The 12,936-nt window shown below is 46.4% G+C and overlaps 1 protein-coding gene across 1 annotated transcript in view; it reads left to right on the top strand.

Moving 5' to 3' along the window:
* Positions 1 to 12,936, top strand: part of LOC139392284 (RNA polymerase II subunit A C-terminal domain phosphatase-like) — a 116,965-nt gene that overhangs the window by 22,336 nt on the left and 81,693 nt on the right. Inside the window, exon 12 of the mRNA XM_071140154.1 lies at positions 1,936 to 2,098. Within this exon, the coding sequence (XP_070996255.1) occupies positions 1,936 to 2,098 (163 nt within the window). The remainder of the gene's footprint in view (positions 1 to 1,935; positions 2,099 to 12,936) is intronic.

A 12,936-nucleotide genomic window follows, 5' to 3' on the forward strand; every position in this document is an offset into this window, starting at 1 on the left:
CAGCAATGTCCAACATCTAGTGGAAAGTCTTCCCAGAAGAGTAGAGGCTGTTATAGCAGCAAAGGGGGGACCGACTCTATATGAATGCCCATGATTTTAGAATGAGATGTTCAATGAGTGTGTTCACATACTTTTGGTCATGTAGTAGATGTCATGTTATTAACATCACAATGACTCTTCGCAGCAGAGCATGGTGCTGTATTATGCATTCTGAGCCACACGGAGGAATAGTTTTGGTCATACACACACACACACACACACACACACACAGTGAGGCAGAAAGCTGAGTTTTAGAGTGGAATCATCACATGAAGCTCCTCACCAAATTGGAGACCGCCAGGAGGAAGTGCTCCCGCCTGCAGTGCGTCCTGGGTGATGTGGAGTGTCATTCACCTCCTTAATCTCTCAATACTTACTTTCTCAGTTTCTGAGAAACATTCCTCTCTACATCACCACTCAGTCCCCAGCCAGTCTCACTTGTTTATCCTCAGCTAGATACACCCCTGTTCTCAATGAGGTCCTCCAACATGATAGTTGTGAGATGTGCCAGTCTTCCCAAAGAGCGACTTTTAAAAAAAGGGTCAGATTCCTATTTATACGGGGTACTTAAACTTATCTGCCGATACGATGTTTTACTGCGGGGAAATTAAAAAGCGTACTTTTTCCACACCGTATCTCCTAAATTGCCATTCAAAAGTGCAATTGTCCAGTAACTATGCTTCAAATGTTGATTTCATACATTGTGACAATAATGACACATCATGAGAATGGCCGCTAGTGTTGAGAGCCGCATGAGTGCCTTTTTTCATCCTAGTTTATTTGTTATTGGTCGGTCTCTAATTATTTTCCCAGACCCACCTTGGCTCCACACATACAGCCTCAGCTTGGCTGTCCTAAGATATCCTATAGCCTAAACATTTAGCAAAACATGTTCTCTAAGCCTCGCTTCTCAGGAGCTCCTTGTAGCTTATTCAAGGACAGGCCGCTTCTGGGTTCTCCTTTATCTGTAAAATGCTATACAGTAGCAAATACCAGCCATTGGGAGAAGTGGCTGTGATTTCCAAACGTTCCTCACAATGTGATTGGCCAGGAGGAGCTTGCTGAAATAGACCAATCAGGTTCATCAATGAAGGGCAATTATTTTGAGTAGACTTCGTTTAGAACATGTTATGAACAACAGAACATGTTATGTATCCTGCTCGGTGTAAAATGAAGGGAATATATCTGTAGTTTCCTACTATCCCAGTGGATCTATCGCTGGTCTGCAAACCGCTCATTCTCCCACTGGGAAATATCTCATTTTCACTGCATTTTTAAAAGCCCCAAAATTGCACCCCTACTCCCATCGTCTTTCCCTCCTCCCTACTAGTTCTCCCCCTCCACTCACAGATTGTGTCCTGCTACGTGTCGACGTTGTCCTAGATTAAAAACGGAGAGTTTAATGGGTAGCATCTGTCTTTTTGATTATATGAATGTATAGTTTTACTGTATCCTTCCTACGTAACACATGTCCTTGACTTTCTCCCATATCTTTGGAAACTCACACAAACTTGGAGACAAATGGAGGGGGGTAGATATATATCACCCGTTCCAGACTCAGTAATGTCTTTGTGGCCGACCACATTTCACCTGCCTTTTAACAGGACTAAATGTCTAGTCTGGTTGTATATTAGCTGTCTACTCCAGCTACCCTCTAAGGCCGTAAGCCTGAGCCTCTACTAGGAGTTCAGAACATAATGGAAAAGTGTGTGTTCTGGAGGCTGAATGTCATTAGAATCACACACAGGGTGTTTGTGTGTCTCTTCGTCTTTCAGACCACCGGTGTTAAAAAGGCCCCAGTTATCGCATGGGGATTCACAATGAGTTTATGGCTAATTAGGTAATAGTTGGAGATGTTTGTGTCTGGCTGATGGTTGTTTGTTGTGGTGTGACCAGGGGGGGTCAGAAGGACCAGCAGGGGGAGATGGCGGGTCCCTCCAGTCGAGACGAGGAGCAGCCTGGACCCTCCTGCCGCCGGAGGGAACGCCAGCCCAGCATGTCAGAGACCAACCCTCTCTACACATTCTGTAAAGAAGACCTGGACAGCATGGACAAGGAGGTGAGGAACACACATAAATATATATATACACACACACACACACACACTGTAACTACCACAATTTTAAAAAGATGTATGCATACTGAATGAAGGACCATGAAAATACATTCTGTCATGAACACTACCTGTACTGTGTCTCACAATTCTATAGTCTCCTGACCGGGTTACAGCAGTGCGGTGGGCTCTCTGCGTTGTGTGTTATTCTGAGCTCCTCATATCTGCCATACACAGACAGAACTATACACACACACACACACACACACATAACTACACTCAGACATAAAACATCAGTGCACCTTTTGATGTTCCATCTCTCTCTTCAAGGAAAGGATTCTGAGAATAAAATCATTACACATGCGCACACACACACACACACACACACATTGATTATAGTGCTGTTTTTCCTGGTACATCCACTAATGTGTGCAGGCTGTGCACCTCCAGCCTCGAAGCTAGATAATGGTGTTTAGTGACGTCTGATGGCTGCTAATGTGTCGGGACAGACTCCTGGGTCCTCTCCAGCAGCCTTCTCTATTTGTCTCAGTAGGGCTGTCCAGAGTCTGCCTGCCTGGAAAAAAAACAAATCTGTCCGTTCTCTGCATGTTCAGATTATAGAGTAATAGTAATGGCGTCTAACTCTGCCATGGCTCGTTGGACAAAGCATGAGGAAAACGAATGGCGCTTTTGGATAAATGTGGAAAATAAGGTCTGTGGTAAACACAGGTGTAGGAGATCTTATACATTTTGTTCTCTGAGAATCTTCATCAGCTAATGACACTGAATTTTGAAGAGTTTATGTAATTATAAAATACACAAAGCACATAATTCATAAAGATCTGCTATTGTCTCATAGGACAGAGCATCTCCTAAGCCTGTGTTAATCTCACCCCTTATTTCCTGCGTTTATTCCAAAACCCTATTAATTCCCCATTCATCTTTCCCATAGAGATGCCCGAACGAACCTGATGAACCCGGGTTTTAGGACTACAAGTTGGCGCACTCTGACAATAGATAATAAAGTATTGCTCTACTAAGTCACGTTTCTCTACCTCCGCGTTGGTGCTTATGTTTGCTGCTCTCTGTCACTCACTGGTCTCGTGTGTTGTAAGACTGTACTGGTTGCATTGCTAATGATTTTTAATTTATTTTTATTTAACCTTTATTTAACTAGGCAAGAACAAATTCTTATTTACAATAATGGCCTACTGGGGAACAGTGGGTTAACTGCCGTGTTCAGGGGCAGAACGACCTTGTCAGCTCGGGGATTCGATCCAGCAACCTTTCGGTTACAGGCCCAACACTCTAACCACTAGGCTACCTATCGCCCCAAATGATGACGGCGCCACAGAGTTTTAATTGATTCTCCAGAGAGCCCAACTCTCAGTCCTCCTACATTTGGCTGGCTGGTAAGAGAAGTTCCTCACACAACACGTTTTAACTGAATGGCCTGTTTAAAACATAGTCTGCTCTACGTCTGTTTTTGAGGTTGAGCTGTGTGGCGTTCAGCCATGCTTATTATTGACCCACACACAGTCAGACAGAAGTAATTTGTATATAAAGGCTAGTTTTTTTATTGATCTGTTCTAATCGGTATTCTGTCCCCTTACACTGGCTGAATGCCTCTAGTCATTTTGTGAACATGTGCCTTTTTAAGTTATTTGGAGAGAGACGAGGTGAAAGAAATGAGAATCTGATGAATGATGGGCTGAATAAAAACAGGAGCGACGCTCATGATGGAAATCTGTGACGTTGACCTGGGTTTTATTAATGCCATATAGAATATGACTGAAGGCACTTTTATGATACTCTTCTTTTATGAAGTTTCTCTCACTCTCCCCTCTCCCTCTATCCTTCACTCCACCTCTCTCCTCTCCCTCTGTCCTTCACTCCACCTCTCGCTCTCTCCTCTCCCTCTATCCTTCACTCCACCTCTCTCCTCTCCCTCTGTCCTTCACTCCACCTCTCTTTCCTCTCCCTTTATCCTTCACTCCACCTCTCACTCTCTCCCCTCTCCCTCTATCCTTCACTCCACCTCTCGCTCTCGCTCCTCTCCCTCTATCCTTCACTCCACCTCTCTCCCCTCTCCCTCTATCCTTCACTCCACCTCTCGCTCTCTCACCTCTCCCTCTATCCTTCACTCCACCTCTCGCTCACTCTCCTCTCCCTCTATCCTTCACTCCACCTCTCGCTCCTCTCCTCTCCCTCTATCCTTCACTCCACCTCTCTCTCCTCTCCTCTCCCTCTATCCTTCACTCCACCTCTCTCTCCTCTCCTCTCCCTCTATCCTTCACTCCACCTCTCGCTCGCTCTCCTCCCTCTATCCTTCACTCCACCTCTCGTTCGCTCTCCTCCCTCTATCCTTCACTCCACCTCTCGCTCGCTCTCCTCCCTCTATCCTTCACTCCACCTCTCGCTCGCTCTCCTCCCTCTATCCTTCACTCCACCTCTCGCTCGCTCTCCTCCCTCTATCCTTCACTCCACCTCTCGCTCGCTCTCCTCCCTCTATCCTTCACTCCACCTCTCGCTCCTCTCCCTCTATCCTTCACTCCACCTCTCGCTCCTCTCCCTCTATCCTTCACTCCACCTCTCGCTCCTCTCCCTCTATCCTTCACTCCACCTCTCGCTCGCTTTCCTCCCTCTATCCTTCACTCCACCTCTCGCTCGCTTTCCTCCCTCTATCCTTCACTCCACCTCTCGCTCCTCTCCCTCTATCCTTCACTCCACCTCTCGCTCCTCTCCCTCTATCCTTCACTCCACCTCTCGCTCCTCTCCCTCTATCCTTCACTCCACCTCTCTCTCCGCTCCTCTCCCTCTATCCTTCACTCAACCTCTCTCTCCTCTCCTCTCCCTCTATCCTTCACTCTACCTCTCGCTCGCTCTCCTCCCTCTATCCTTCACTCCACCTCTCGCTCGCTCTCCTCTCCCTCTATCCTTCACTCCACCTCTCGCTCGCTCTCCTCTCCCTCTATCCTTCACTCTACCTCTCGCTCGCTCTCCTCTCCCTCTATCCTTCACTCCACCTCTCTCTCCTCTCCCTCTATCCTTCACTCCACCTCTCTCTCCTCTCCCTCTATCCTTCACTCCACCTCTCCTTCTATCCTTCACTCCACCTCTCCTTCTATCCTTCACTCCACCTCTCACTCTCTCTCCTCTACCTCTATCCTTCACTCCACCTCTCTCTCCTCTCCCTTTATCCTTCACTCCACCTCTCTCTCCTCTCCCTTTATCCTTCACTCCACCTCTCTCTCCTCTCCCTTTATCCTTCACTCCACCTCTCTCTCCTCTCCCTCTATCCTTCACTCCACCTCTCTCTCCTCTCCCTCTATCCTTCACTCCACCTCTCTCTCCTCTCCCTCTATCCTTCACTCCACCTCTCTCTCCTCTCCCTCTATCCTTCACTCCACCTCTCCCTCTATCGTTCACTCCACCTCTCACTCTCTCTACTCTCCCTCTATCCTTCACTCCACCTCTCGCTCTCTCCTCTCCCTCTATCATTTACTCCACCTCTCGCTCGCACTCCTCTCCCTCTATCCTTCACTCCACCTCTCGCTCCTCTCCCTCTATCCTTCACTCCACCTCTCGCTCCCTCCCGCTATCCTTCACTCCACCTCTCGCTCTCCTTCACTCCACCTCTCGCTCTCTCTCCTCTCCCTCTATCCTTCACTCCACCTCTCGCTCTCTCCCCTCTCCCTCTATCCTTCACTCCACCTCTCGCTCTCTCTCCCCTCTCCCCCTATCCTTCACTCCACCTCTCGCTCTCTCCCCTCTCCCTCTATCCTTCACTCCACCTCTCGCTCTCTCCCCTCTCCCTCTATCCTTCACTCCACCTCTCGCTCTCTCCCCTCTCCCTCTATCCTTCACTCCACCTCTCGCTCTCTCCCCTCTCCCTCTATCCTTCACTCCACCTCTCGCTCTCTCCCTCTATCCTTCACTCCACCTCTCGCTCCTCTCCCTCTATCCTTCACTCCACCTCTCGCTCCTCTCCCTCTATCCTTCACTCCACCTCTCGCTCCTCTCCCTCTATCCTTCACTCCACCTCTCGCTCCTCTCCCTCTATCCTTCACTCCACCTCTCGCTAGCTTTCCTCCCTCTATCCTTCACTCCACCTCTCGCTCCTCTCCCTCTATCCTTCACTCCACCTCTCGCTCCTCTCCCTCTATCCTTCACTCCACCTCTCTCTCCGCTCCTCTCCCTCTATCCTTCACTCAACCTCTCTCTCCTCTCCTCTCCCTCTATCCTTCACTCTACCTCTCGCTCGCTCTCCTCCCTCTATCCTTCACTCCACCTCTCGCTCGCTCTCCTCTCCCTCTATCCTTCACTCCACCTCTCGCTCGCTCTCCTCTCCCTCTATCCTTCACTCCACCTCTCGCTCGCTCACCTCTTCCTCTATCCTTCACTCTACCTCTCGCTCGCTCTCCTCTCCCTCTATCCTTCACTCCACCTCTCTCTCCTCTCCCTCTATCCTTCACTCCACCTCTCCTTCTATCCTTCACTCCACCTCTCCTTCTATCCTTCACTCCACCTCTCCTTCTATCCTTCACTCCACCTCTCACTCTCTCTACTCTCCCTCTATCCTTTACTCCACCTCTATCCTTCACTCCACCTCTCACTCTCTCTCCTCTACCTCTATCCTTCACTCCACCTCTCTCTCCTCTCCCTTTATCCTTCACTCCACCTCTCTCTCCTCTCCCTTTATCCTTCACTCCACCTCTCTCTCCTCTCCCTTTATCCTTCACTCCACCTCTCTCTCCTCTCCCTCTATCCTTCACTCCACCTCTCTCTCCTCTCCCTCTATCCTTCACTCCACCTCTCTCTCCTCTCCCTCTATCCTTCACTCCACCTCTCCCTCTATCGTTCACTCCACCTCTCACTCTCTCTACTCTCCCTCTATCCTTCACTCCACCTCTCGCTCTCTCCTCTCCCTCTATCATTTACTCCACCTCTCGCTCGCACTCCTCTCCCTCTATCCTTCACTCCACCTCTCGCTCCTCTCCCTCTATCCTTCACTCCACCTCTCGCTCCCTCCCGCTATCCTTCACTCCACCTCTCGCTCTCTCCTTCACTCCACCTCTCGCTCTCTCTACTCTCCCTCTATCCTTCACTCCACCTCTCGCTCTCTCTCCTCTCTCCCTCTATCCTTCACTCCACCTCTCGCTCTCTCTCCCTCTATCCTTGACTCCTCCTCTCGCTCTCTCTCCCTCTATCCTTCACTCCACCTCTCGCTCTGTCTCTCCTCTCTCCCTCTATCCTTCACTCCACCTCTCACTCTCTCTCTCCTCTCCCTCTATCCTTCACTCCACCTCTTGCTCTCTCTCTCACCTCTCTCTCCTCTCCCTCTATCCTTCACTCCACCTCTCGCTCCTCTCCCTCTATCCTTCGATCCACCTGTCTCTCCTCTCCCTCTATTCTTCACTCCACCTCTCTCTCCTCTCCCTCTATTCTTCACTCCACCTCTCTCTCCTCTCCCTCTATCCTTCACTCCACCTCTCTCTCCTCTCCCTCTATCCTTGACTCCACCTCTCGCTCTCTCTCCTCTCTCCCTCTATCCTTCACTCCACCTCTCGCTCTGTCTCTCCTCTCTCCCCCTATCCTTCACTCCACCTCTCGCTCTCTCTCTCCTCTCTCCCTCTATCCTTCACTCCACCTCTCCCTCTATCCTTGACTCCACCTCTCGCTCTCTCTCCTCTCTCCCTATATCCTTCACTCCACCTCTCGCTCTCTCTATCCTTGACTCCACCTCTCGCTCTCGCTCTCTCTATCCTTGACTCCACCTCTCGCTCTCTCTCCCTCTATCCTTCACTCCACCTCTCGCTCTGTCTCTCCTCTCTCCCTCTATCCTTCACTCCACCTCTCGCTCTCTCTCTCCTCTCTCCCTCTATCCTTCACTCCACCTCTCGCTCTCTCTCTCTGTCCCCCTGACCTTGACAGTAGCACAGGTCAGACAGCTTGTCACGACAAATGGGTTCCAGTTATGATTTTGAATCTGTTTCAGATATCACCGTGATTGGTCATGCTATGATTGATGAAGGGCTTGTTGTGAACCAGGAGACTGCAGAAAGGGATCATGGCTGTGTCTAGAATAGCACCCTGTTCCCTTTATTGAGTTTGCCTTTAGGTACGTCATTGAGAACACGTTCTCTTTAGAGGGTTATCTTGAGCTCTGGTCAAAATTAGTGCACTACATAGGGAATAGGGTGCCATTTCGGACACGCGTCAAGAGAGACTAGACATTTGCTCGGTCTGTTTGAGTTCAACTGAAAGATTATGTTTGGCAACCCTGGTCGCCACGGGCTACGGTTCTGCACTTCTACTGCTGCTGTGTCAGAATCTTACATGAGAAGACCTTTCTTTCTTGTCTTTGGTCTTTTTTAGTTTAATGTTGAATGGAGTCTCGGGCTGCTCCACAAATAAAATGCCAAAGCAAAACCTAAAGCTCTTCTTACTTCTGTATTTTGGATTGGTACCCCTCTGTTTCTGTTTTCCAGTTCCTGTCTAAATCTCCTTTCTGAGAAGGTGCTCCGAAGGGCTGTGTGGGGATGTGGATAACTTGGTTTTTCACAATGTTGCATTACGTCCATGAACCATGAGAGGCCTTCCCATCCAAGTACAATTTGCTCCTTTCTTGCCACATGCTTTTTGCATGTACAGATATCAGTAACAACTAGATGTTTAATGGTATACTATTTGATGATATACTATGTCCAATATCGTACCATGTTCGTTCATCTCCATGTCTCTGACGTCATTTCAGAAACCTATTGCGAGATCTGAAAACAGCAGTTGGTGGCGGGAACCCCTGAAATATTGAAGAATTAGAGCAATTTGCTGCTGAGAAGTGGGTCAATTGTCAGTAGAAAGGTGCACCAAGCTCATTGATGGCTACGAAAAGGCATTTGTCTGAGGTCATCTTGGCCAAAGGCTGTGCAACCAAGTACAAGCTCCGGGGCGCCAATTTTGTCATTGACATTTGTGTCTTTTCAAAATGTTTACAATTCAACTTAAGTTTACAATAAAGAAAATTGGTTCCGCAATGTTAAATCCAATAAGGTGTGGTGAATTATTTAATTTTTAAACCATGTCAACCTATTTTAGACTGAGTCCTGCAGGAGTCCCGATTTTAATATCACTCTAGTATATGCCATACAGTTAGTGTTTATAGCAGGTAAATGAGTGGTCAAAAGCATCCATATATCAGTGAATCTTGTTGCCCTGTCACTGAGCTACCAGCCATTTTCATTACTGTCAGTAATCTGCCTGCATTAATGTGTTTAAATATTAGTGGTGGCCTGAGGAAAGTCAAACTATTAATGATGAAGTCAAATCTTACCTGATTTGACTGGCCTTGATGTTGCCAGGGAAGCGTGTTAGTGATCGATTTACTACAGCCAAACCGAGAGGAGAGTTTTATTAAATCTGTTCTCGGCAGCATATGGCATTGGGTCTGTCAGACAGGCTGAGGAATGGGCTCACTAATGTGGTGATCACTGATCTACAGGACGCTCCTACAGAGAGACATGTACTGAGCTCCCATGGAAATGGAGAAAGAGTAATGGGTCTATCCATCTTACACCATCTATCGTTCCTGGAACATGGAAGACGGATTGAGAAGCAGGGCTTGGTTACATGTAACATACAAAACAAATGTATGTGCTAAGGATGTTCAGGTTAATTTGCAATTCATTTACTTCTGTCTGTGTGAGACAGGCTAACTCTCACATGTGTGACTTGAGTGGAATTCAATATCCCCCCCCCCCCCTACATCAAGCATTCTGGGGCTTTTTGCTACTTTTCATGGTAATCGATTCCATGGCGGCATTAAAACAATTGAATGGTCATTCAAGGGGTTCAGACCTGCCGTTGATTTTTCTATTGTGACTCAAAGGCCAGTCTTATCTGCTCACAAACCTCAGAAATCACTGTAGATGGAGTGCTGTGATTTGTTGTGTGATGGACCATGAACAGGAAGGAATGTGGGTATTGTTTCCTAAAGACCAGCGGTGTTGTTGTGTAAATGTGACATTTTGGATGGTAGGACTTTAAGCTCAGAGGGCTTTAGAAGCCAAACGCCAGAATTGTAGCAGGCAGACATTCTCCCAAACCGTAGCTGCATTATACGGTATATTTTTCAGTCCCTCCACTATTCTGCTATTGCATAATTCAATGTAAAATCAACCAATCCACACACATTATGCGAGAGCTCGCAATTTTGACCAATCACCACACTTTTACCGCATAAAATAGTCCAATCAAAAGAGGGTTTGCAATTTTGAGCACTGTTACCGTGGGAAACCGCCCAATCAAACCACATAAGAACAAAAGTTATTTCCCCAGGTGTCGGCATGTGAAGCTGAAATTTGATGACGGGCAGAACAATGAACAGGAATCCATCTCATTTACCAACAGTTGTTACAGCTGAAGACCGTGCAAAACTATTTCCAAATGTTTTACATCAGAGATGTGCAATTTGGAAGGGGGTGGGGTCCACAAAAAATATGAACTCCTCTTGAGGGGCTGCAGTGGTTCGCGGCTTTGCAATTCTACACATTTTGTCATGGATCGGAGAAGTCTTTGCAATTGTGCAACAAATTTTCTGCAATTCTACACATTCTACACACAGAGAAATATTTGCAGTTTTTAATGACATCTGAGTGAGATTGTCAGTAATTTGACAATGATTACTACAAATTTAGATGGTCGAGCCAGCTAATTTACCAATCCAAAATTATTTTAGCTGACATTGTTAATTGAGTGACATAAGGAGGGAAACTGCTTATGCACAACCACATTTAGAAATTGCACCTTTTGTATTCTACTATTGTAACTCTGAGCTGTAAGTTTTTTTTTGTGTGTTTTTCACCTTTATTTAACCAGATAGGCCAGTTGAGAACAAGTTCTCATTTACAACTGCGACCTGGCCAAGATGAAGCAAAGCAGTGTGACCAAAACAACAATCCAGAGTTACACATGGAATAAACAAACGTACAGTCAATAACACAATAGAAAAATCTATGTACAAGTGTGTGCAAATGGAGCAAGATTAGGGAGGTAAGGCAAGAAATAGGCCATAGTGGCAAAATAATTACAATTTAGCAAAACATTAATTAATTAATTAAACACTGGAGTGATAGATGTGCAGAAGATGATGTGCAAATAGTTCAGACCGACTGAGTTTGGAAATTGATCCGCGTGCCTACAAATGGGGGGCTGCCAGTTGCCCATCTCTATTTTACATGAAAGTGGGGGTGAATTGTTGTGCAGGAACACAAGAGAAAGTCACTTCGAATCCGAAAAGAATGTTCAAAGAATGTCCGCACAGCCACCGCAGCAGCAGAAGTCGGCAGATAACCATAGCCAAAGCGATAGCAGGGAAATCTGTGGTAGTGATGTGCAGTTTGCAAACGATTCATTATTTTTGAACATCTATTTTTATTGATTCGAGAATAATCATTATTCTTTTTTGTTTGAGCTGCTGGCCGCAATGAATCAATAAATCACAATGAAGGATTGAGCCACTCTACTCCGGCTGAGCGCAGCGGCTTCAGAGACATTCTGCTGGACCCCAGGAAGAGTAGCTTCTGCTTTGGCAGCTAATGGGGATCCATAATAAATACACACTCTATCATATATGCGTGCTAGGAAATTGATCATGCCGCAGACAGCGTCAAGACATATTCTGCTTAAAATCGTACTAGAACTGAGCACACATGATTTTTATTGCTTTATATGAAATTAACAACATTTTTTTAATGTAAAACAGCTGCAGAATCAAGCATTCTTTGCAGCATATATCACCCCCCAAAAAATCCTGGAGGTATGATTTTGTGCTTGCGTGTGTCGTAAAGAACATATGGCTTAACTAACAATCTATTCAAAGGCGCCTCGAATCTCAGTCCAATGCTTATTCTGTCCCCTGTGTTTTAGCTGTGTATTTATTCTGCTCTGTATTAGATTGGTGTCCCTTAGGAGATGCTCTGTGTAGGAAGTGTCTTTCTTGGTTCAGTGGTACTCCATTTTCTTTCAGCAATATTTTTTACAACTGGATTTCACAATAGAAAATAATGGACTTATTATGAAGGTGTAGGCTATATTACATGGATTTATTAGACTTTTTAAAATGGCTTGTAGCCAGGAGATGCTAAATGTGTTTATGTTAATTCACGGTCAATTACCATGAGACCGACTATTTATTTGCTTGACAATCACCGGCTGACAACATTTCGTGACTGCCACAGCCCTATGTCCAATCAACTGAATTTACCACAAGTGGACTCCAATCAAGTTGTAGAAACATCTCAAGGATGATCAATGAAAGCTGGATGCACCTGAGCTTAATTTCGAGTCTCCTAGCAAAGGGTCTGGTTTTTTTTTTTACACGTTTGCAAACATTTCTAAAAACCTGTGTTCGCTTTGTCATTATGGGGTATTGTGTGTAGATTGCTGACAATATATATTTTTTTACGCATTTCGAATAGGGCTGTAACAAAATGTGGGAAAAGTCAAGGGGTCTGAGTACTTTCCGAATGCGCTGTATACAGGGTATAGGGTGCAATTTGTGACGCACACTGAGTCTTCTCTGTCAGGTAGGCTGGCTGCTGACTCACATTTTAAAACGTCAGGGCTGGTTCCATCCCTGGATGTCTATGTTTACGAGAAGCAGCCAAATGTATACGGTTGCCTGGTGGTGTGTTGTATGCCAACTGGGTGACCTTTACTTTAGAACTCATGCAGCCTTGTTAGCACTGTGATTAGCGAGGCTTTAGCATTCTGCCATAAACCCCTGCTAGCAGTTATGCCGTCATCTGCTTTAGGTGAACTTAGTTTTATGTTCTTTAACCATT

Source organism: Oncorhynchus clarkii, chromosome 32 (genome assembly GCF_045791955.1).
Source record: "Oncorhynchus clarkii lewisi isolate Uvic-CL-2024 chromosome 32, UVic_Ocla_1.0, whole genome shotgun sequence".
In the NCBI taxonomy this organism is placed as follows: Eukaryota; Metazoa; Chordata; class Actinopteri; order Salmoniformes; family Salmonidae; genus Oncorhynchus; species Oncorhynchus clarkii.